The following is a 24,454-nucleotide window of genomic DNA, read 5'->3' on the forward strand; positions in this document are numbered from 1 at the left end:
TATATATATATATATGAATTTGGCTACTTTTAGATTGTAGCTGTTTGTTCCAATTTGCTTCTAACTATCTGTTAACTATTTTACTTGTCTTTATTTATTTAGCTACTTTTAACTAGATTTGCTATAATTAGCATCAGTTGTGCTAACGTTTCTGTGTAGCGGGTTAGCTAGTTTTAGCTGTTTTGCTAACTGCATGATTTGTTTAGCTAACGTTGGATTTACTGACCTTATTTTTGCTAATGTTTAGTTAAATTTTAGCTGCTGCATTTAATTAGTTTGAGCACTACTTTTTTAGCTTCTTTTTTTTTTTTGCAGCGCTCTGGTTTTATTAATGTATTATTACTTTAACTTAAAAAAAAAAAAAACACAATAAAAAAAAATCCTCCGCTTTGAACTTAAAGTAAAGTTGTAGTGTTTTTGTTTTTTATAACCACAGGAGTCATTAGCATATTGAAACATGAGGTGCACGATTTCAGCGAATCCTTTACACGGAATAAAAAGGAGGCAGAACCGAAACGTCAGAAAGAGGAAGTCACCTTTGGAAAAAGCTCACCGTATGTTTTTTTTATTTATTTATTATTTACAACCGACTGTTGAGCAGAAGAGACAGTCGCTCGTTCAGGAAAATGGCCATAATAACTGCTACTGGAAACTTAAAGCCTCACCTGAACGGACTGAAACGCGAAGATTGGGGGAAGAATGGCGTCCGCACCGGGAGAGAGGTATGTCTCTTACCGGTTTAATGTTCTTCATATATTTGCCTCTTAGGTGCGGCAGTTCCATCACGTGTGTTCGGGTTTTTAACCTTAACATGACGTATGTGACGTAAACTAACTTTATATTTTCACCGGCTGCATCCCCACTTTAAAAAAACGTGACTAAATCTTCTTCCTGTTGATATGAAACAACACTTAATACGCATTTTAATATCTCGCTTCATTTCCATGTCTTCAGGCGATGAGTCAAAGGTTAACAAAGTACGTTTGTTTTCTTCACAATAAACTGCCGCTTCGTCCTGAAGCCATTGTTGACATTGCACACAATGACTTCACATTCTTGGGCAACTTCAGTCTTGAACGCCTGTTTTGAGAATGGATATTTGACAAACAACGTAGTAAAACGTCGGTTTATTTCCACTTTGCTTAAAGTCAACAAGCGTAATCATCAACTGTTTAAAAAAAAAAAGAAAAAGATTATATTATAGTGTTAAAGTGTTATAGTGTTAAGACTGGTGTGTAAAGTATGCAAAGTTTCTATAACTTTTTTTTTTTTTTTTTTTGAATCGCAGGCGCAACTGTTTTTAGCCCTATTTTCCAGGCTGCGTTTCTGTCTGCCTTTTATTAAGGGTGTGGGAGACAAGTGTGGTATCCACGGTAACCACAATGAACCTGTTGCTTTGTGGGTCTCTGGCTTGATGACCTCAATACTGTTATGAGCCGTTTGGTTAAATAGTTGGGTGTCAAACCGGTTAAAACTTAAAAAAAAACAACTTATCATTAATTCTTTTGACTTAATTTTAAAGTCTTTTGGAGGAAGGTAAGATTATGCATATAACATGTGTCAAACTCATGGCCCTGGGGCCAAATGTGGCCCTTGTTGACATCTTATCTGGCCCTCAAGATGCTATTTTAAATGTAAAATACTTTTATCACGTTAATTTTTTTCAGTAATCTTTGATTATGACGTCAAAAGTGCAACAATCAAACTCTTGTTGAGGAACCTGCAACCAAGAAAAGACGTTGGGAATCTAACTTGAATTAGTTTCTGAAACTGGCCCTTTAGTTTGAAAAAGGTTTTAATTTTGACCCCCTTTTTTGTAAGTGGGTTCGACACCCCTGCATCATAGTGTTATGACTGTTTTGTAAAGTTTGCAAAGTTATTATACCTTTTTTTGAGTCACAAGCCAAAAGCGACTGTTTGAGATCCATTTTCCAGTCTGTGTTTCTGTCTGCCTCACATTAAGGGTGTGGGAGACGCATACAGGCCTGTGGTTACCATGGCAACCACCACGAGCCTGTCACTTTGTGGGTCTCTTGCTCTGATGACCTCGTTGTTTTTGAGTGGAGGTGTTTGGTTAAATAGTTGTGCGCCAAACCAGTTAAAACTTTAAAAATTATGTTTAAAAAAAAAAGTACGATATCAAGTCTTTTGGAGCAAGGTAAGATTATGCTTTGGCAATTTATCTCACTAAAACCACTCGAACATTTCTAACAGCGTTCTGTTAAGCACGAGTCCGACGCATAACATTTTGACAGAGGAAAGACTTCACCACCAAACAATAACGTCCGTCCCAAACTTAATGGGGTTCCCACACATTTTCATTTGCAAAGTGTTTGCTAATATTAACATTAAAGTTCATAAAAGTTGATTAAAACAACCAGAAGTAGGCTTGAATATATCTAGGTCATAGTACGTTGCGAAGTACTGACTTTGTTGAGCATTAGTATGGAATATTATGATATTCCTGCCGGACGTTTGCATCGGAAGTGCTATAGCTAGCTAGTTAGCTAGCTGCTCCTCAGATAACTTAAATTTTATTTTAAAAATTATGCGTACTGGCACAGACTGTGATGAAAAAGTTAATAAAACGGTGTTTGCAGAAACGGCTATAATTATACTTTTTCCACTTTGAGTTGTTTTTAAGACTAGCAGTCACCTTGGTCCTGCTCAAACTAACCGTTAGCTAGTGAGTTCGGTTCAGTTTAAGCTGAATCTCTCCAAACTGATGCTGTGTAAAGTGTTCTCTATAGCTAAGGTATTAATTACCCTTTACATAGAGTCTCTTGTAAATATTTGTACTATCATTTTTAGATATAAATATTCAAATGAAAATGTGGGAATTTGTGCTTGGTCGCTCGTTGTGGCGACGACCCCTGAAAAACAAACAAGCAGCTGAAAGGAGGTTAAAAAAATCTGCATGAATCATATTGTAGTTATTTATAGTCTTATAAAATTTAACATAGCTTTGTCTTAAGAAAATGTATACAATAATAAAATAAGTCAAACTGAGTGTTTGGCAAAAGGTTGGAGCCCAGTCTACACTACCTTATTGTTTCTTCGTTTATATTATCGTCACCATCCACACTATGCAAGACGGGTGTAGAAAATCTGGTAAAGACCTCTCTGGTGTTGTTTTAGTAAGTAATAGTGGATAAATGCAGAATATGCTACTACTGCATCTTTGTATCTCCCCAGACACACTAGAAACGGATTTTTAAAACCAAATTCTTAAGTTTTCCCCACCAAAAAATGGTATTTGTGTGTGGAAAAATGGAGCATAGGCAACGTAGAATTTTTAATACCTGTACAAGGCCTGAATTTGTGTAGGTACTGCGATCAAACGGATGCTTTTCATTTTAGCTGTGAAGCTAAAGTAGTGAGTACCAAAAAAAAAAAAACATCAACTCATCAACATCAACTGCTCTACATTATTGTTTCCTCAACAGAACGGTAGTATTTTTTAGCTTTTCCATATATATATTTTTTGTTTTTAGGTGTGGATGTATCTGCAGACTTTCAGTCAAAATCTCAAAACCTTGGCGATCAAAGACCCAAGATTTCCATAGCTACACTTCAAGGTTTCAAACTAACATCGATTTTGTAGCACTTTTGTTGAGAGTTTTAGAGTAATGGGGACGCGTATCTCAACGATGCTGAAAAACTGGCTGGGGCAAGTACCCGGAGCATTCAAACAAACAGTATGCATCAAAGAGTCAAACCCCCATGTCTCCAAGTGAAGCCAATTTGTCGTTCTACATTCCTTTTCACGCTAAAAGGTGCAGCGCCTCTTGTTGTATCTAATTGTACATCTATGACAAGATAACATAAAATACTTCTCGCATGATTTACTTTTGTTACCATTTTTCGAGTTTGACCTTCGTCGCGAGTTAGTTAAAAGCCTGTTTAAATTAAAAGAATCACTGGTAAATCACAATATTCTAAATGTCATCCTGGGTAGCACAGGGAATTAAATTATTGAGCAAGATTTGTTTCTTGAACAGTGATGATGCCAGTTAAAAAGGCTGCTATGAAAGTTGGTCTTTTTTATACAAAATGTTTGATACGTTCCTTATTCTTGCATTTCAGGACCACAGATTTATTCTGATTTTGTGTGTTCAGAAAATGTGCTTTTACTGTCACTGTTTGTACTCTATTTTATTTTGAAGTGCTATTCAAGTTGTGATTGCAATGGGTGGACATTTTTTGGTATACTTCTCGAAATTTTCCATTTTCAATAAACTAAGCTGGGAAATTTTGGAAATATACCAACGTGGAAACTTTCCAAGGGAATTTGAGAGTTAACGGGAATTTAACTAGAAATTGAAAGTAATTTAAATGAACTGCATCACATCCAAAGAAATTCTTTAACATTTTGTTTGGTCATAGACGGATGCTGTTGAAAGGCAAATAGTGTGGTTGACCCATACATACTGTATGAAAGTAACATCTGACACACTGATTTTCACATCACGGTGGAAAATCTGAGACCAGTGGGTTTTGAAACTTTCTGCATTTCTACTTGTTAGTTGTTGTTATTTTCTACATTTATTTACACAACTCTGGAAAAAAAATACAGATGTTATATGATTTTTTTTATCCTTGTATTCATAAAAGCTAAACATAAATTGTATAACACAAATCTCTAAAATGTAAAAAAAAAAAAAGGTTTTCAACTATTTAAAGATTTCTTTAATTTTATCTAAAAACTAAATGAATTACAGGAAATTGTATTTTACAAAACTATTTACATTACTAAACAAAAAAAAAAAGGTACTTCAGTAGATCCTCGATACTTTGCGGACTCAACAGTTTTGCGTGTTTTCAGCGTAAGATTGTACATGACACATGATTGGTTGATTGATGGAAGGCGACCAGAGTATTGTGCTCAGTATCCCGGGCGCTGGTTGACTCAGTAACCGTAGCAACAGTCTGTCTGCTCATTTGCTGTGCTCTTTAAGGACCGGGCAGCCCAGTCCCTGTCCAGGGACCGTACCTCTGGCATCCATACGGCCCTCCCCATCCATATGCCTCCCGGCATGCGTCTGGGGGGATGCCTTCTACCATCAAGCCCACAGCGCTCGCGGGGTGCAGCTGCCAGTGGAGACCTTCCTCCGTGTTTCCCGTGTCCTCGCGCTCACCTCCCCAGCACTGGCAGAGGAGACCTGCTCCAGCACGGGAAGGAGGGCGGAGGCCACAGTGCGAATAACGCGTCAGCCCTCCGGGTGCACCGCTGCTGTCGGACCCCGCCACCCGCCGCCTCTATCTCTTACCCGGTGTAACGCTCGCTATATCAAGAAGGACGATATATAGATGCGTATATAAATACTAAAATAAATATGTCCCTACTTCATGGACCTATCACGGGGGTGTTTGAACGTAATGGTAAAATGGACTGTACTTATAGCGCCTTTCTATCTTATCGAGATACTCAAAGCGCTTTACACTACATTTACCCATTCATGCAGCACTCGACTAGATCTCTACAAAGATTAATCCGTGCTTGATCACATTCATTCACCGATGGGACACACATCAAAGGCAACGAGGGGTTCAGTGTCTTTCCCAGGGACACTTTTTGACATGTGACAGCTGGTGGAATCTAACCCCCAACTCTTGCATTGGAGGACGACTGCTCTAACCACTCTCAGCCACAGCCGCCCTACATCCCACAATAAATGAGGGACTACTGCATTTCCATTTGTCCCTACATGTCCAGGTGACACGGGTTATCATTTTTTAGGTGTGGTAATTTTTATTGTATGGTACACCAAGGACACCTGGTTTCAATCATTATGCCAAAATACTGCATGTAAAATCCATGTGAAGGACTAACTTTCAAAACTTCAAACATAAAATTTATTTCCATAATTCTTAATTCACCATGGAAAGTTTCCAACTCCCCATAATTTGCAGGTTTTTGCAACAGTGGCGGATGCTAATTGAAATGAAGAATGCTGACAATTGCAGTTTCGTTCAGTTCTTCCTTTGCTGATAAACAGTACGTGTTATTGATTAAACCCTTTGTGCGCTATTGACTCCCATTTGCTCAAACAGTGTTGTGTTCTTGTCTACATTGTAAGACACCTTATGTTGGCTTGTTGTTGAGCAGAAAATTAGCCCACGGGCTAGTGTCGGCTCCAGGAAGCAGTCCAGGCCGGAGTCCTTTGAACAGCCTCCTATGTATGTGGCTGTCATGACATACGTAGGCTACGGCATCGTCACCCTGTTTGGATACTTCAGAGACTTCCTCAGAGCTGTGGGTATCGAGAAGTGCAACATCGCCCAGGAAAGAGAGGCGCAGAAGGTGTGAAAACCACTGTCACCACATTTATATACATTAAAACGTTCACACAGCATCAATACAGTTATTTTACAGGTTTTTTTCTTTAAGCTGTCCCCTTTTCTTGTTACGTTTCTATGCACTTCTGTATAAAGTTGCCATGGGTGAGACAGAACACCAAAGAGAATATGTGTCGAGGAGATCTAATTAAATCTCCGAGGATTGAACCTCTTTCTTTGTTATTTTGGTTCAGATTTTGTAGCATCGTCTCTTCGGTGAAAGTTAAATTGGAAAGTACTTTGGACACACAAAAACCTTCAAATCTTGACATTGGTTTGTTGTTATTTTTATAAAGTCCCAGTGGGCATTACAGAAAAGACTCTTTAAAAAGAATAACTAGACATTCTGCTCCTTGTGTTGTATAACATTTACTTACAGTAAGAGATGAAAGGGAAGGGAAACTTTATTACACCAGCTCAAGTGTATTAAAGGGTAAACAATAAAGAATTTAACTTGCCTTTGGCTTATTGCGATGTTATAAATAACATTTCTTTTTCGCTCTTCCTTAGGACTTCACGCCACTTTATCAAGATTTTGAAAATTTTTACACTAGAAACCTGTACATGCGAGTACGGGACAACTGGAACCGTCCCATATGCAGCCTGCCGGGACCCGTCTTTGACCTGATGGAACGGGTGTCTGATGACTACAACTGGACATTCAGGTACTCTGACCCCACCGCCTCAGGCAGATGTTCTCACAAGCTGATAACAGAATAAATGTGTGACGGTACTGGCACAGTGTTACATATTAAAGTATTGTGTACAGTGTTGGATGGGAAAGGCATCGACTGGTCTACAGATCTTGGAACATCTTCAAAAAAGACTTGTTGGCAGAGCTAGCCTTGGTTTCAAAGATTTGTTAGTTATTAAAGGAACCCTCTTTATTTAACACCAGCCCCCACAAAGCACCTCTAGGAGTCTTGGTCTTGGTCTTGATTGTATATTTTAGTGACATGTTATGTGACGGCTTAGTGTTTTTGAACTCAGTCATCCTATAGGGGTTTAAAAGTAGAGAAGATTATTTCTCCTCTGTATGGTTATAGGAATAACTGTAGTGTGGGTATTTCTCATTGGCAAATGTACCATATGCAAAAATGTGTTTATGACTTTCTGAACCGCAATTGATATTCCTCATGGCTGCACAGCAGGGTCAGAGAATATATTATGAAAAAGAAAATGAGCAGGCAGCCACAGGGAAGGAAAAAGATATTGTGAGTCGGTAGAAGAGGTAAGTGTGGATTACATGTTTAAAAAGGTTTAATGTGACTGGAAGAAGCAGATATGGGGAAGTCCTCTCGACTTTTTCAGTGGAGTGTGGTGAATTGGTAAAATGGTAAATGCAGGTTCTCGTGAGCTGTGGGGGCAAAAGTAGGTCAGCTGAAGAAATGTGGAAGATGTTTAAGAGAAGTAGATCACGTTCATCGTCACTGAGATTTTGACGTTCCATGTGAACTGGAGTGATGTGTATCTATTCTTCTGATATCGAAGGGAAAAAATGAAATGAATTAAAAAGAAAAATATTACAAATGTTTTGTTTTTTTTTATTAGTTTTAAAATTTACCAATTAAGAACATACCAAGTATGTAACTGGTACATATCTTGTACCGGTAAATGCCTGGTGTCTAGTAAGTACATGGTAAGTACCCAGTATGTACCCATTAAGTACCAAGTATGTACCTGGTACGTCCCTTGTAGGTACCCCTGAATGTGCCCAGTATGTACCATGTATGTACCTGGTATTTTTTTATTTAATTTTTTTAATTTAACCTTTATTTATACAGGTAATCTCATTGAGTCACAAGGACTCATTTTCAAGAGAGGCCTGTTTTGGGAGCAGATGGTGGGGGTTAAGGGCCTTGCTCAAGGGCCCAGAGTAGGGCAAAAGAGGATGGAGGCAGTTGTGGATGTTTCACATTTTCCACCCACGTTTTTGACGTAGTTGGTCAGGGGAGTTGAACCGGTGACCTTCCGATAACAGGACCACCTTCTCAAACTTCTGTGCCACTGCTCCCAGTAGTATGTACCAGGTGCAAGCCATGTATGCACCCAGTATGTGCCATATATGTACCATATACAGTATGTGCCCAGTATGAATCATGTATGTACTTGGTACCTACCATGTATATACCCAGTACGTACCTGGTACGTACAATGTATGTACCCGGTACATACCTGGTATGTACACAGTATGTACCTGGTACGTACAATGTATGTACCCGGTACATACCTGGTATGTACAATGTATGTACCCGGTACGTACCTGGTAGGTACTTGCTGGGGGAGTGGTTGGGATAGAGATTAGAGAAGGCGAGCCTGTGATCGGAAGGTCGCCGGTTCAACTCCCCTGACCAATTACGTCATAAATGTGGGTGGAAAATGTGAAACATCCACAACTGCCTCCACCCTCATTTGCCCCACTCTGGGCCCTTGAGCAAGGCCCTTAACCCCCACCATCTGCTCCCTGGGTGCTCTAGATGCAGCTCTCCACTCCACACAGAGGCTGTGGTAGATCAGTGGTCTGTGGTTGCGTCAGGAAGGGCATCCGGCGTGAAAACGATCACCAAGTCTTCGTGCAAGTTAGTTTGCTGTGGCGACCCTTCAGTAAGGAAGCAGCCAAATGAAGAATCTAATAAATAAATATACTTGGTATGGACCAGGTATTTCTACCACATAGTTTGGATTTCAGTGTTTTTAAGCAGCAAATGTATTTAAATGTGTTGTGTACTTTTGCATTATATACAGAAGTTAATCAGCATGTTTCTGTGTACATTCATTTTCATTTACCCACTTATCCATGCAGGATCGAAGGGAGCAGAAGGAAAAACACATTAAATGATTTAAAATGTAAACACATTGAATGTCCTTACAGGTTTACTGGGAGAACCATTTATAATGTCATCAACATGGGCTCTTACAATTACCTCGGTTTCGCTGAGAACAATGCCGATTTCCTGAAAACGGTGGCAGATCGCTTACAGCAATATGGAGCTGGGGTTTGCAGCACAAGACAGGAAATTGGTAAGTTTGTGGTCATGTTGAGTTTTCAAAAATAAAATGCCACTTCTTGTTTCGAGTTAACTGCAGCTCGAACATTCAAATATTCTGAAGCAAAAAACAGAAATCCACCTTATAAGTTAGAGGTCTATTGTTCTCATTTCAGCTTCTGATATCTCTGTCAGACCCCAACCAGACATGGCACATACGCCACCATTTATTATATTCTTGAAAATTATACTGGGAGAATGTTTAATTATCTGCCAGTGACTGCAGTGTTTTATGAATTATTCAGCTTTTCTTAAATTATGCACAATAGTCATCAGTTCAGATCCACGCTGGTCCACGGAGGAGCAGTGGAAACCATGTTCAAGTGAAACATGTGACTTCATTAAACGGGATGCAAATGGAATATACATGAATGTGCTGCGAGAGTGGGGATCAAAAAAATGGATCCTGATGAATTTTGAATGGTGTTTTATCCTTTTATCTTCCATACAGCTTTTAATGATGAGTCAAGTGGCGGCGTGAGTCTCATTGGCAATCAGCTGTGTATAATCTGACCTTATTGGTTATGGAGCTCACTGAGCAGAAAGTTTTATTTTTTTTTTTTTTTTTAATAATGTTTAATGTGACGCTTCTTCTGCTGCCAGTTGCTTTTCTATCTGCTGAGTGCAGACTCACTAAAGGTGAGCGTGCACACAAGCCGAAAAAAAGAAGTCTCGGTATGCGTTGCATGATATCAGCAGTTTGACACCGGAAACAAAAACAAAGAATGTTTGTCAGAGTACCCCCCCACCCCACCCCCACTCTCAGCCACCCTAAAACCATCCATTATTCATTTATGTGATTTATTCATATGTTGACTTCGCTTTCAAAACCCCGAACTGTTTTTGTCTGGGTTTCTAATGTGCGTTTCAGCTGGCTCGCTGAGTGAGTTAAAGGAAGAAAAAAAAAACAAGCATTTCTCTCCTGAGACCAGATTAGGAATAAATAATTAAAGCGTCTCTTTAGTTGCAGCGACGCCGCTTCCACTGCCAAAGCAATTTGTTCAGGAGGTGATCAGAAAAGAAATCCTCCAAATCCAACATTTCCTGAGTGGTTATCTACGAAGATGCAATTTATTTAGACTTTAACGAAGAGCCAAGCGTTCCTCAAAGGAATGCCTGTCGCCCGCTGCCTTTTATGCCAGAGTTTCTAACTAAAATAATCTGATGTTGAGAGATGAAACAGTCATAGCCGCTCTGTTGAAACCCTGAAAATATCTTCCATGTCACGCTACTACGGTGCCAAAATTTATCTCAACATCTGCAAAACTGTCTGAGCTGGAGCCTTTTCGTGACGACTAATGTAGATTATCTGTTACAACCCACTTGAATTAACCATCCATCCATCATCTTTACCCGCTTCTTCCTTTTTCGGGTGCCCATCACTGTGTGAGAGGCGGGGGACACCTGGACCGGTCTCCAGTCCATCACAGGGACACAGAGACAAACAACCATTCACTCTCTCACTCACAACTAGGGACAATTCAGAGTTACCAATCAGCCTAACATGCATGTTTTTGTTCTATGGGAGGAAACTGGAGTACCCGGAGAAAACCCACGCATGCACGGAGAGAACATGCAAACTCCACCCAGAAAGGCCCCCGACCGAGATTTGAACCAGGCGACCTTCTCACTGAGAGGCGACAGCCCAACTGTGCCACCGTGCCGCCACTATCAGGTGTAGCTGCATATGCAACTAGGAAGTTCCTGAAGAAACTTTGATGGGGACTGCCACATGGTGGCCATTTTAAAATTTAGATGGCAAAAATGCCTGTTTTGATTTATAATATGTGTATCTTAAGATGTGGTGGAAGGAAGAGTTTGTTCAGTGGCATATTGAGTTTAGTTCAGAGACATCTTCCCTCTAGGTCAGGGCTATTCAACTAAATTGCTCGGGGGGGCACAGTTACTGAAAGCCAAGAGCTCGGGGGCCGGACATTCAGCAGCTGTTCTCATTAAGTAAGGTTGTTTTATGATTTAAAATCTAGTTTTATTTAAAAATTAACCCATTTGTGGACCGAACTGAGCACACCCGTGGGCCTGATTTGACCCCCGGGCCACTAGTTGAATAGCTCTGCTCTAGGTCATGTGACCTCACTGCGGCAGCTAGAAACTGTTAAGAATTCTCAGTGTTTTTCAATGATACAAATGGCGTCTTTTATTTGTAAATTACGTGGCCACGGTAACTCATAGTGCCAATAACAGTAACGGCACACATCACGTTGCCGAGCCGGTCGTTTCAATATAAAATTTGTGGGGGTACACGTTGCGGTTCAAGCCACATTAACGTTTGTAGAAGAGCAAGACCCTTTTCAGGTGGATAATAATAGGTGGCTGCCTTTCTAGTCAGTCCCCAGTGGTAACTTTGTAAGGGTTTAATTAAAATCTGTTCAACGGTACATGAGGTATTTTGCTAACAAACATGGTAGACTCCAACAATTAAAGCCAAGGATTTGATCCTATATTGAAGAGTAGTGCTTAGTCTTGTCTTTTGGGGGGTGGGGTTCAGCTACTCCTCTACCAAAATGTTGAATCTTGGATCAAGATGATCCCCAGTGTTAGTCACTTGTAGATGTGCATCCAAGGGTTTCCTTCTGGGAGTTTCATTATTTGGAGCACCCCACCTCTCGCACAGTGACTGCTGGATATGGGCACCAGTGACCCCCCCAGGACCCAGAAAGGAAGAAGTAGGTAAAGATAATGGATGGATTAAATGATAAAATTCAAGTTCGTGAAGCTGAATTTAAAACGAAACTTCTTTCAGTTTATCCGAACGTCTGAATAAGAAAACTTGTAAATCACTCCCTCGCCACCGGGACGTACAGTGTGTGTTTTTTTTACTTATCGAATCGTCCAGTAAAACTTGTCAGAAAGTTCAGAGAAAGCACACCCTGCGAGCAAACGCACACGTCAGACCTCTCTAAACATTAACGAACAGCTCATTGTCGTCCAGTCGTTAACCCTTCCCACAATCATTAACGTAATCTCCACTAATTTATTACCAGTTAGGTGGAGCTGCCAGGCACGTGGTTTTAAAATGACCGCACCAGTTTACTAGTGGGGTCGTCTTGACAGGTTAAAGCTGATCAAAGACTAAACCTGTAAACTGTGAAGTCATTCATGGTTGCTGATAGAAATGAATAACTCTTTTTTTTTTATTTTCTTGCTGTAACGGATTTGAGAAAGGCTTCAGTCATGTGTTAACAATAAAACAGACTGCAGTGATTTCCATAAGTGGATTAGTATTTAATGTTTTCACTAACTGTGATTGCGGTGCTGACTCAAAGGGCAGGTGGACGATCCAAGAGCAAGGCGCTTTACTAAAACGAGTATTCTCTGCTGTACCTGAGACGTGTTTAGGCCCGAAGCAGGCTTGCGAAGGTTAAAATATCAACAAGGTCAGCACTGCGAAACCACAGCCAAGGGAAGTGTTCTTTAAAGAGCAAATGCCAGTGCAGCCTGGTTAAAAAAAAATAAAAATCACTGCGCGTAACGGCAGAGGTCGTGTGCCTGAGTGGTCGAGGAAATGTACGAATCGATCTACCTTGGCGCAAGGCCCGATGGAACGCGCCGAATGGGAATCGGCATAAAGACAGAGCTGCTCCACATCATTACAGATTTATGCCCATCACTCACATTTCCATTTTCTGGTCCTGCTTGACACATCTGCTCCGTGCGGTTAATGGTCGTTATCGATTCTCACTATCATAACCAAAGGCCAAGCATTCTTTGAAAGAATGCATCTCGCCCGCCACCTTTCATTCCAGTGTTTTAAACCGAGTTCATGCAGGAGTTAAAGCTATCTCAGTCAAACGTTGAAAATAACATTACATTCAGTCTCATGTGGTATCTAAAAAGTTAAATCAGGTCCTCTGGACATTACAGAGGACCAGATTTAACTTTTTTAGATTTTTCTATCTGGATTATTGAGCATGCATCAGGATCTCATGTGGTATCTTCATGATCTGTTAGTGCTCAGGGTATGTGTTGTGAATGACTCTCTGCTACTACCAAACCAAAGTTTTAACTCAGTATGGTTAAGATTCACTGAGGTAGAGCTTGTCATTCGCTGGAGCGGCTCCAAATCTGAGGGCATGGTCTTCAGTTGGAACAGGATGGATTGTCCAGCAAAGTTAAGTCAGGTCCTCTGGACGGTTTCTTTGTGTTGAAGCGTTTCGTCTTTCATCCGAAGGACTTCATCAGTCCGAGGAGCCACAACAGACTCTGTCCCATAGACAGCACACTCACGTAGTGGGCCAACCAGTTTGATGGTGATAAGATGGTTTCTTGAGTCCGCCCTCTCCCCCGTTGACTCCATGGCCAAAGTGGTTCAAATCATCAAAGTTCATGAGCAATAATGGATGGATTGTCCTTTTCCGGGTTGAGTGAGGTTCTGTCTCAAGCGGAGGAGTTCAAGTATCTCAGTGTTTTGTTCATGAGTGAAGGAAGAATGGAGCGTGAGATCCCCAGATGGATCGGTGCAGCTTCTGCAGTATTGCGGACTCTGTGCTGGTCTGTTGTAGTGAAGAGGGAGCTTAGCTGCAAGGACAGGTGCTTTGTTTACCAGTGGGCATAAGCTCCTACCCTCACCTATGGTTATGAAAGGGGTCGAAATGAGTTCTCTGCAGGGTAGCTGGACTCTTCTTAGAGATGAGACGAGAAGGTCAGTCATCCAGAAGAGACTCAGAGTAGAGCCACTGCTTTTCCACATCCAGATGAGTCAGTTGAGGGGGTTCCCGACATCTGGTAAGAATGCCTACAGAGAGGTTTTCAAGGCAAGTTCAACTGGGAGGAGACCTCAGAAGTCTTAGGACACGCCTCCCAGAAGAGCTGGAAGAGGTGGCTGTGGAAAGAGAGGTTTGGACCTCCCTGCTCAAGGTGCTGCCCCTGAGACCAGACTCCAGAACAAGTGGAAGATGATGGATGGATGGACATTTTTGTGCTGACCAAGGTCGACCAGTTGTTGCAGCCATCTTGAGTTGGGGTAACTCTAAAAGTTATTCAGTTTTACTCATACGTCCAATAATAAAAAAAAAGATCCATCCACATCAGTTATTTTGCTAACAGAGTTGATTCCAAAAGGTAATGATGATGATCAATCATGTGCAATGAATTGGTGCTCAGAGTATAAGTTTGGAATAAGTCTCATCTACTACCACTCCACGTTTTCGCTCAATCATCTGTAAGAGTGACTGAGTTGCAGCCATTTTTGTGTGTGCTCAGATCGCTTTGCTGTGGCGTCCATCTTGAATTGTGTTCACTACAATCAGTTGAAGAAGTACATCCAATTATTCCTGTCACAATAACAAATTTTGCTGGGCGATTAACTGTCTCAGAAATTATTGCGATAAACGATATTTGAAATTTGACGATAATAAGTAATTATTGTCAAATTTAAGAAGAAATGCTTCATTTGTTTTGAGTGTAGTACTTTTTTGACCACCAGATGGCCGTATAAGACGGTTTGAACCGAAGGATGGATAGTGAGGGAGCGAGCAGCGTGTCTCTTTAAGTAAAATGGGAGGGAGGCCCCTTGACGTGACATAGGCTGTTTCTCTTTACTTTTTCCAGTTCTCAAAATGGCGGACCCTTGTTGTGGTTTGAGCTTTTTAGCATAACATTTTTCACACAGATCTTTTATTAAAAATCAGTAAACAAGCTCTCAGCTTCTTTTTGCAGAGAAAAACAACTTTTTACACGAAGGCACTGGTTTCAACCGTGAATTTTGGAACTTCGACAAGACGGAGGGTTTTTTTCCCCCGATAGCTTAGCTTCTCAGCTTAGCTGCTTTTAACGATCCAAAAATGTGATTTTAGATGGTTAAAATGGATTTTAAAGCGAAAGGAGAAGGGGAGGGGTCAGCGAAGAGCACTAGAGTTGAGCTTTTTGTCATCCAGTGTCTCCAGTATAAAGAGAGGCACGAAAAAACGATAAAGCCGATAAATGAATTTTAATTTTTTTCGGCTGCTCCCTGCGTTAGGGGTCGCCACAGCGAATTAAGTCGCATGAAGACTTGGCAGTTATTTTTACGCCGGATGCCCTTCCTGATGCAACCACGGACCACCGAGCTACCACAGCCCTCTGTGTGGAGCAGAGAGCTGCTATCTAGGACACCCGGAGGAGCAGATGGTGGAGGTTAAGGGCCTTGCTCAAGGGCCCAGAGTGGGACGAATGAGGGTGGGGGCGGGTGTGGGTGCTTCACCTACCCCACCCACATTTTTGATGTTGTCGGTACCGGGGCTTGAACCGGCGATCTTCCGATCACAGGCCCACCTTCTCTAACCTCTGCGCCACCACTCCCCCTAAAGCCGATAAATGAAAATGAGGTAGATAATTTTCATTCATCATGTGATTAATTGATTAATTGATTTTATTATTTATTGCGACGGGCTTACATCCAATAATTACTTACTGAAAGTTTAATTAAAATCCCTGTAGTCATTATGAACTATTTTGCTAACAATACAAACACACAAAAACATGAGCGACTATCGCTGCACCTTCTCCTTCGATGGTAGGCAGTAACTACCGTAACATGTGTTTACAGTGGATGTACCATTTAAATGTGCTGCAGCACAAGGTGCTAAAATGAAAATGTTTAAACTCTACATTAAGTCAGATGTGTGACGACACATCGGTTTCCTTTAACTGCCTGCCTCTCTACCGTGAATTACAACCGTACCCACATTTCTTTTATTTATCGGATGGTTACACAAGCAGAAACCAGAACATCCCACAGATTGAAAGAAACATTTTTTCCGGTGACAAGATTTGCCCACATATGAGTTCTGGTTCCCACTTGTCATATCGGTTTATAATCAACTGCTTCCGCCTCAAATCGTGCTGCAGGATTGTTTTTACACCCTGCAGGACCTGTGAGGAAACGGAAAGGAACATTTAAATTCCAACAGTGTAACGTCTTAAATCTTCCTAAAGCTTGCTGAATCTCAGAAGAGTGCAGGTACTGATCCGGGTGTTTGTGTTCGGCTCTTACGAGAGCTTCTTTGTCAAAATGTGTGATCAGTTGTCAAAACAAAAAACCAGTAGAACCTCGGGAGTTAAAAAAAAAAAAAACAACGCTCTTCGTTTCTGTCTTGAAGGAAACCTGCGCATGCATGAGGAGCTGGAACAACTCGTGGCGGACTTCCTCGGAGTAGAATCCTCCATGACATTCGGGATGGGCTTTGCCACCAACTCCATGAACATCCCGGCACTTGTTGGCAAGGTGTGCGACTTCACACACATTTTTTCCCCACACACTGGGATAAAGAAACTCCTGCTGTTACGTGGGTGTCGTTTTCAAACTACAGCAGATATGAATGTAATTAGCAGAGCTTTTGTTCCTTTTCTTGCATATGGCTTAAATTAATAAAAAGACAACTTTGCTTCGAACAACTCCAGTATACCTCGGTTAATTAAAATTATAATTAAACATTACAGTAGCCAGGAGGAGAAAGGCTCGGGGCATGCTCGGATGGTTTCAAACACGCACAGACAAGTATATGAGCAGGCTTTTGTTCTGAACATTACTGAAGAGTCTGACTACTAACTCTGGCCTCTTGGCACCTCAGCCCGGTTGAAGCCGGGGGCCAACAGAAACCGGAGGCAACAAATAAGTACAACCCGGATTCCAAAAAAGTTGGGACACTAAACAAATTGTGAATAAAAACTGAATGCAATGATGTGGAGGTGCCAACATCTAATATTTTATTCAGAACAGAACACAAATCACAGATCAAAAGTTTAAACTGAGAGAATGTATCATTTTAAAGGAAAAATCTGTTGTTTCCAAATTTCATGGCGTCAACAAATCCCCAAAAAGTTGGGACAAGTCCATTTTTCCCACTGTGTGGCATCCCCCCTTCTTCATACAACACTCAACAGACGTCTGGGGACAGAGGAGACCAGTTTCTCAAGTTTAGAAATAGGAATGCTCTCCCATTCATGTCTAATACAGGCCTCTAACTGTTCAATCGTCTTGGGCCTTCTTTGTCGCACCCTCCTCTTTATGATGCGCCAAATGTTCTCTATAGGTGAAAGATCTGGACTGCAGGCTGGCCATTTCAGTACCCGGATCCTTCTCCTACGTAGCCATGATGTTGTGATTGCTGCAAAATGTGGTCTGGCATTATCGTGCTGAAAAATGCAGGGTCTTCCCTGAAAGAGATGACGTCTAGATGGGAGCATATGTTGTTCTAGAACCTGAACATAGATCTCTGCATTAATGGTGCCTTTCCAGACATGCAAGCTGCCCATGCCACAAGCGCTCATGCAACCCCATACCATCAGTGATGCTGGCTTCTGAACGGAGCGTTGATAACAACTTGGGCTATCCTTGTCCTCTCTGGTCCGGATGACATGGCTTCCCAGTGTTCCATAAAGAACTTCAAATCGTGACTCATCTGACCACAGAACAGTCTTCCATTTTGCCACACTCCATTTTAAATGACCCCTGGCCCAGTGCAAACGTCTGAGCTTGTAGAGCTTGCTTAGAAATGGCTTCATCTTTGCACTGTAGAGTTTCAGCTGGCAACGGCGGATGGCACGGTGGATTGTGTTCACTGACAATGCTTTCTGGAAGTATTCCTGAGCCCGTTCTGTTATTTCCTTGACAGTGGCATTCCTGTTTCAGGTGCAGTGATGTTTAAGGGCCCGGAGATCACGAGCATCCAGTAGAGTTTTACGGCCTTGACCCTTACGCACAGCGATTGTTCCAGATTCTCTGAATCTTTTGATGATGTTATGCACGGTTGATGATGATAACTTAAAAGTCTTTGCTATTTTATGCTGCGTAACACCATTCTGGTATTGCTGCACTATCTTTCTGCGCAACAATGGTGGAATTGGTGATCCTCTTACCATCTTGGCTTCTGAGAGACACTGACACTCTGAGAAGCTCTTTTTATACCCAATCATGTTGTCAATTGACCTAATTAGTGTTAATTGGTCTTCCAGCTGTTTGTTATATGCTCAATTTCCTTTTTCCAGCCACTTATTGCTACTTGTCCCAACTTTTTTGGGATTTGTTGACATTGTGAAATTTTGAATCAACATATTTTTCCTTTAAAATGTTACATTTACTCAGATTAAACTTTTGATCTGTCATCTGTTATGTTACAAATAAAATATTGACATCTGCCAGCTCCACATCATTGCATTCAGTTTTTATTCACAATTTGTTTAGTGTCCCAACTTTTTTGGAATCCGGTTTGTATCTTTAATTTGACTGGATGGATAGAGGAGGAGGTTGCTGTTTTAAAACGGAGGACTTCAATTAAAATTCTTCAAGGCCCATCTATTCTCTTCAAGTGAATGCTTCTATGCCTTAAAATTACCGTAAATGCTAGAAAAGCTGTGCCCCTCCCCTCAAATGAATACTGTAAGTCAGAGCTTAATTTATAAACCGATTGATGCCGAAACGTAAACAGTGGGCAGTGCGGGGGTCTGGAGGTCTTCCCCAAGAAAATTTTGAATATAGTAGATGCAATTTCCTGCATTTTGGTGTTTTAACGGGTCGTTAAGCCTTTACGTTTACCTACATTTGCAAACACTGCTTCTGTCAAGTACCCCCCACTTGACTGTTCCCAGCCCGACACTGTCCTTGCTCATTGTTGTCCAACTCCACATGTGAACCTCCATGTGGCTGCCTGTGGACTCCTGTCCGCGTACGACTTCCTGGTTAGCTCAGCACTCACCCCCACCGCTCTTAGGGGGCGAAGATTTTTTTAAGGGTTGACGCAGAAGAGGCAGCTCGTAATAAGAAGCTCGTAATAAGAAGCTCGTAAGAGACTGTTATGTTTAAAATGAGTGTTTATGTAATTATTTTCAGTTTACCGGGCATGCGCTTATTCTGACAGGGTGCGTTCCGGCAATTGTTTGCTCAAATTAAGCCCTGCCGTAAGTGTTAAAAATGACAGGATAAAGTTCTGTTAATGGTAGAAAAGCTGCTCTGCCTAAAATTATTTACAGTAAATGCTTAAGAATCTGCATCAACTAAAATAATTTCCCTAAATGCCTGAAAAAATGCCTTATTTAAAATGAACTGCCACCAATAATAAATTACCTTAAATGGTAGAAAGCTGGAGCCCCTAAAATCAATTATCGTAAAAGCTTTTTTCTTTGTTTCATTGATTCTACTGAAATTTACCAACTGGTCTGGGTTCAGACAAAACTTCATCTGGGTTAGGTGGGGACCCTTGGTTTAAGTGATGAGTTCTGGCTCGTTTAGTTGTAGTGGCTCGACGTTATCCCTGTAAAATCTGGGTTGGGTCAAACCTTAATCCCAGCTCAGTTCTATAGGGACAGGAAGTGCCAGGACAGGCCTGTCTGTGCAGGTGAAGCAGCATTAAAGTGACAGCTGCTGGTAGACCAGCGTCCAGGGCAGGCTGACCCCAGGCCAAACTGAACAGATCTGTCACTGGGTCCATGTCAACACACCCCCTACAAGACTCCATTCAGACTAATGCAGTCAAACGCTCCAAGCTGCAGTGCTATACATGCTAATGCTCTTGAGGGAATTTCCTGGAACAAGTGCACGCTTATTTTCTACAGAGTATGAAGTACTGGAGTCTGGACACGAGATATTACAACATATAGGTCAAAATTTCTTCAGACATCAAAGAAGAAAAACAAGCGTGTACAGCAGCACATTTCTATTCATACCAAGACCTAAATGATAGTGATTAAAACAAGAAGGGGGGCAGGACACGAGGAAAAGGCTGAGGAGAAATGGGCCGTGTAAATCCTTTTACTATGCTACACATGAACATCCTTACATAAGAGAATTTTTTTGTTTTAAAGCTAAAATACAAATAAATGCAAGTAATCTTTTAAATTACATGTTCGATACAAAATAGTTGGTATTCTACGATGTATTCATTCATAAATATTTACAGTAACAGTCTTATTCCTGTTCATTTGTTATGTAACTAAATCCAAAACACTTTTTTGTGCCTTAGCGAATTTCCTCATCAACGGTGAAAGATGAGAATTATTTATATATATATATATTTATACACAATAGTTTAGAGAATACAGTGAAAGTGGAAGCGTGCCGTGTGAAATTTGACAGTTTTTTTGCTGATTTTCAGGGCTGTTTGATACTAAGCGACGAGCTCAATCACACATCTCTTATCTTGGGAGCCAGACTGTCAGGAGCAACTATCCGGGTGTTTAAACACAACAGTAAGTCCAGCAGCTTCTTCATTTTTCATCGGAAGTCACAGAGGTTTGACCCACAATTAAATTTACTGGTTTAATCAAGGTGCAAATAGCTGTGCTTCACCGAAACTACTGCTGTTTACCACTTGATTCCAGTGTGCTGCACCCCCGAAAACAACCTGATCCCACACTGACCATAAGAAAGTCTGCAGGTGAAAGTTCAGATACTGTTTTAGTTCATCCTTTACCAAACTGTTGCTGCTGTGAGAAACATTAAACTCATCGTTTGTTTTCAGTTCAGTCACCAGTTCAACAAAAACAGTCATCTCAGATAAAGAAAATACAAGTCCAAATCGTCGATCAAACTCAAATCCAGTTTCAAATCTGATTCCAGTTATGATGCAATAAATTCTGAGAGAATACGTTATGAAACACTTCTTGTTGGTGACAGTGGGAAGAAACGACTCCCTGTTAACAGGAAGAGACCTCTAACAGAACTGAGCTCAAGATGAGTGTTCTCCTGTCTCGACCTGCTTGAGTTAGAGAGGACGGGAAGGAGACAAACACAGAATGACTTGTCCAGGTGTAGTTTCTACGGTCAAGGTGTAGTTTCTATTGTTAAGGTGTAGCTTCTATGGTCCACCTGAAGCTTTTATAGTCAAGGTGTAGTTTCTATTGTCAAGGTGTAGTTTCTACAGTCAAGGTGTAGTTTCTATTGTCAAGGTGTAGTTTCTACGGTCAAGGTGTAGCTTCTATTGTTAAGGTGTAGTTTCTATGGTCCACCTGAAGCTTTTATAGTCAAGGTGTAGTTTCTATTGTCAAGGTGTAGTTTCTACAGTCAAGGTGTAGCTTCTATTGTCACGGTGTAGTTTCTATGGTCCACCTGAAGCTTTTATGGTCAAGGTGTAGTTTCTATGGTCCGGGTGTAGCTTTTTTGGTCAAGGTGTAGCTTCTATGGTCAGGGTGTAGTTTCTATTGTCAAGGTGTAGTTTCTATGGTCAGGGTGCAGTTTCTATTGTCACGGTGTAGTTTCTATGGTCAGGGTGTAGTTTCTATTGTCACGGTGTAGTTTCTATGGTCAGGGTGCAGTTTCTATGGTCACGGTGTAGTTTCTATGGTCAGGGTGCAGTTTCTATTGTCCAGCTGTAGTTTCTATGGTCAGGGTGCCATTTCTATTGTCCAGCTGTAGTTTCTATGGTCAGGGTGCAGTTTCTATTGTCAAGGTGTAGTTTCTATGGTCCAGCTGTAGTTTCTATGGTCAAGGTGACGTTTCTCCAGCCAGCTGTAGTTTATATGGTTAAGGTGTAGTTTCTATGGTCCAGGTGTAGTTTCAATACAATTCAAAAACACTTTATTAATCCCAAAAGGAAATTAAATGTTGTAATTCATCATCCTGATTTCATTAGTTGTTATTTGTTGTTCTATGGTGCAGCTGTAGTTTCTATGATCAAGATGTAGTTTCTATAGTCCAGCTGTAGTTTATGTGGTCCAGGTGGGTGTAGTTTTTATGGCTCAACTGTAGTTTCTATGGTCCAGGTATAGTTTCTGTAGGAAGAAAAACTGAAACGCAGAGTGATGTAGTCACTTTGTCCTCCAGAAGTCTAAACCTATAGCAGCAGAATTAATGGATAGCTCAGGAAACCTGAGCCAAACCTAACTATAGGATTTATCATAAAGGAAAGTCTTAGCCTGGTCTTAAAGGTAGACAAGGTGTCGGTCTCACAACCAGGTTTAGCATCATTTGTTTAAAAAAAAAGATTTATCTTAGCGTTACAACTGGATTTTATCCATCAGCAGCAGGAAAAGTTTTCAAATGAAACCTGGAGCTCTGTGATCAGATGGCGTGTTGCTAACCGACTGCACAAGAAGAACCTCTTTACCTCCAGGAGCAACTAAAACTCAACACCGCAAGCAAGGCAGCAAATCTGTCCTGACAGGTACAAGCTCAGTCACTTATGGGTTTACAGATCAGACCCCAGAGGCCTGTCCAGAGGTCAAACCTCCCCCAGGTACCTGAGGAGATGGTCCCTGCATGTCCTGAACATTCAGCACCAGACAAGACATTTACCGAGTCACTTGTATGAGATCCAAAACACGTATATTTTTAATTAAAGTGGCGTCCCTCCGAGATCACCTGTTCACAGCGCTGCTGTTGCTGTGTGTTGTCATCGTTGTGTGTTCCCACACAATGACGAAATCCGTTCTCTGAATTTAACCCATCACACGTGAGGTACACCAGGTGGAGCAGCGGGCAGCTATGTAAGAGCCTGGGGATGGCCGCACCGCCCTGAACTCGCCCGATCTCGTCTGATCTCGGAAGCTAAGCAGGGTCGGGTCTGGTTAGTACCTGGATGGGAGACCGCTTGGCAATACCAGGTGCCGTAAGCTCTATTGGAGTGGTGGCACAGAAGTTAGACAAGGTGGGTCTGTCGCCGGTTCAATCCCCCAAACCGACATCAAATGTGGATGGGAAAGGTGAAGCACCCACTCCTACCTCCACCCTCATTTGCCCCACTCTAGGCCCTTGAGCAAGGCACCTAACCCCCATCATCTGCTCCCCCAGGTGCCCTACATGGCAGCTCTCTGTTCCACACAGAGGGCTGTGGTTGTGTCAGGGCGTCCGGTGTGAAACAACCGCCAAGTCTTCGAGCGAGTTAGTTCGCTGTGAAGGGAGCAGCCGAAATAATTAATTTCAAATCGGCCGAGATGTTGTTGAGGTACGGCCAACTTGAGACCGGAGCGTCACAGGTTCAATTCCCCACTATGCCCACATGTCGTGGTGTCCTTGAGCAAGACACTTAATCCCTAATTGCTCCCCGGGTGCTTGCATAGCTGCCCGCTGCTCCACCTGGGTGTATCTCAGGTGTGATGGGTTAAATGCAGAGAACATGCCGTCGCTGTATGGAAACACACAGTGATGACAGCACGGCACGTGCACTGATTGTTTCTTTACAGAGAAAGAATTTCAAACGACAGAACATAAACAAGTCTGTCCAGTCCAACATCATCAGACTCGTCGGACAGAATCCGTCACACGTTCTCTCTCTTGAACATACTTTTTGTTTGTTTGTTGCATTTGTATTTCTTACAGTATATAAGTGCAACTCTTTATTTGTTATTTATCGACCCACCGGCATTTCTGCAGCTCGAGGGCAGAGCAAGGACGACACGGCGTGGATATTCACAGCCATGTCCACGTGTCTCTTGCAGAGGCAGAGATAAGCATCCAGTCGTGCAACGTCTCGCGTCAGGCCGGGGTTTATCGCACATCAGAGTGAAACTGTGAAATATTCTCTTCCTCTTTCGTCTCCTGCGCGTAGATCTTTAGTAACATCTTGTTCTGTGGCGTCTCGGGGAGGGAAATTAACGGCACAGCTTCTGTTTTTTTATGCTGAGGCAGTGATATCAATCATGGAGGCAGACTGTCAGCTGTGACAGGAAATGCTTTGGATTGAAGTCGTTCTTGTTTCTGCAGTGATTGCAGCAGGCTCATACTGCCATCTGCTGGTGAGCGCCGGAACTGTTGCATTTATTTAGACTGTTCAAAACATACATTCCTCCTAAAGTTTACTCTCCAGAAACAGTTTCACTGGTTATTTTGGCAGAATGATGTGTCTGACCGTTAGACTTAATGAATGATTTGATGTGTAAAGGTGTTTCCTGTTAGTTTGTCGAAGGTGTTTCTGTCAAAGTGCTGTATTTACTTTGTACCTTGGTGGAAGCCACACACCTGTTTTCTGTTTACTTTGAGTTCTTCACTGCAAAGTCTGAGTTCATCGCTGCTTCAACTGTTATTTGTGTATTTTAAAAGTTGGGCTGCACAAAGTTTTGACTTTTTGCTCTAATTCTCTTATCACTATCGTGTGTGTGTGTGTGTGTGTGTGTGTGTGTGTGTGTGTGTGTGTGTGTGT

General features: G+C 41.7%; 1 protein-coding gene and 1 pseudogene across 1 annotated transcript in view; both read left to right on the forward strand.

The window, feature by feature from the left end:
* Positions 1–509: 509 nt before the first annotated feature.
* Positions 510–24,454, forward strand: part of sptlc3 (serine palmitoyltransferase, long chain base subunit 3) — a gene marked incomplete at its 3' end in the record, with an annotated part of 40,421 nt that continues 16,476 nt past the window's right edge. The window contains 6 exon segments of the mRNA XM_037684995.1: positions 510–722; positions 6,110–6,304; positions 6,850–7,004; positions 9,212–9,360; positions 16,484–16,608; positions 20,474–20,567. Of these exon segments, the coding sequence (XP_037540923.1) occupies positions 627–722; positions 6,110–6,304; positions 6,850–7,004; positions 9,212–9,360; positions 16,484–16,608; positions 20,474–20,567 (814 nt within the window).
* Positions 22,813–22,931, forward strand: LOC119421305 (annotated as a pseudogene).

The sequence above is a fragment of the Nematolebias whitei genome, chromosome 1 (genome assembly GCF_014905685.2).
Source record: "Nematolebias whitei isolate Nwh7 chromosome 1, NemWhi1, whole genome shotgun sequence".
NCBI lineage: Eukaryota > Metazoa > Chordata > Actinopteri > Cyprinodontiformes > Rivulidae > Nematolebias > Nematolebias whitei.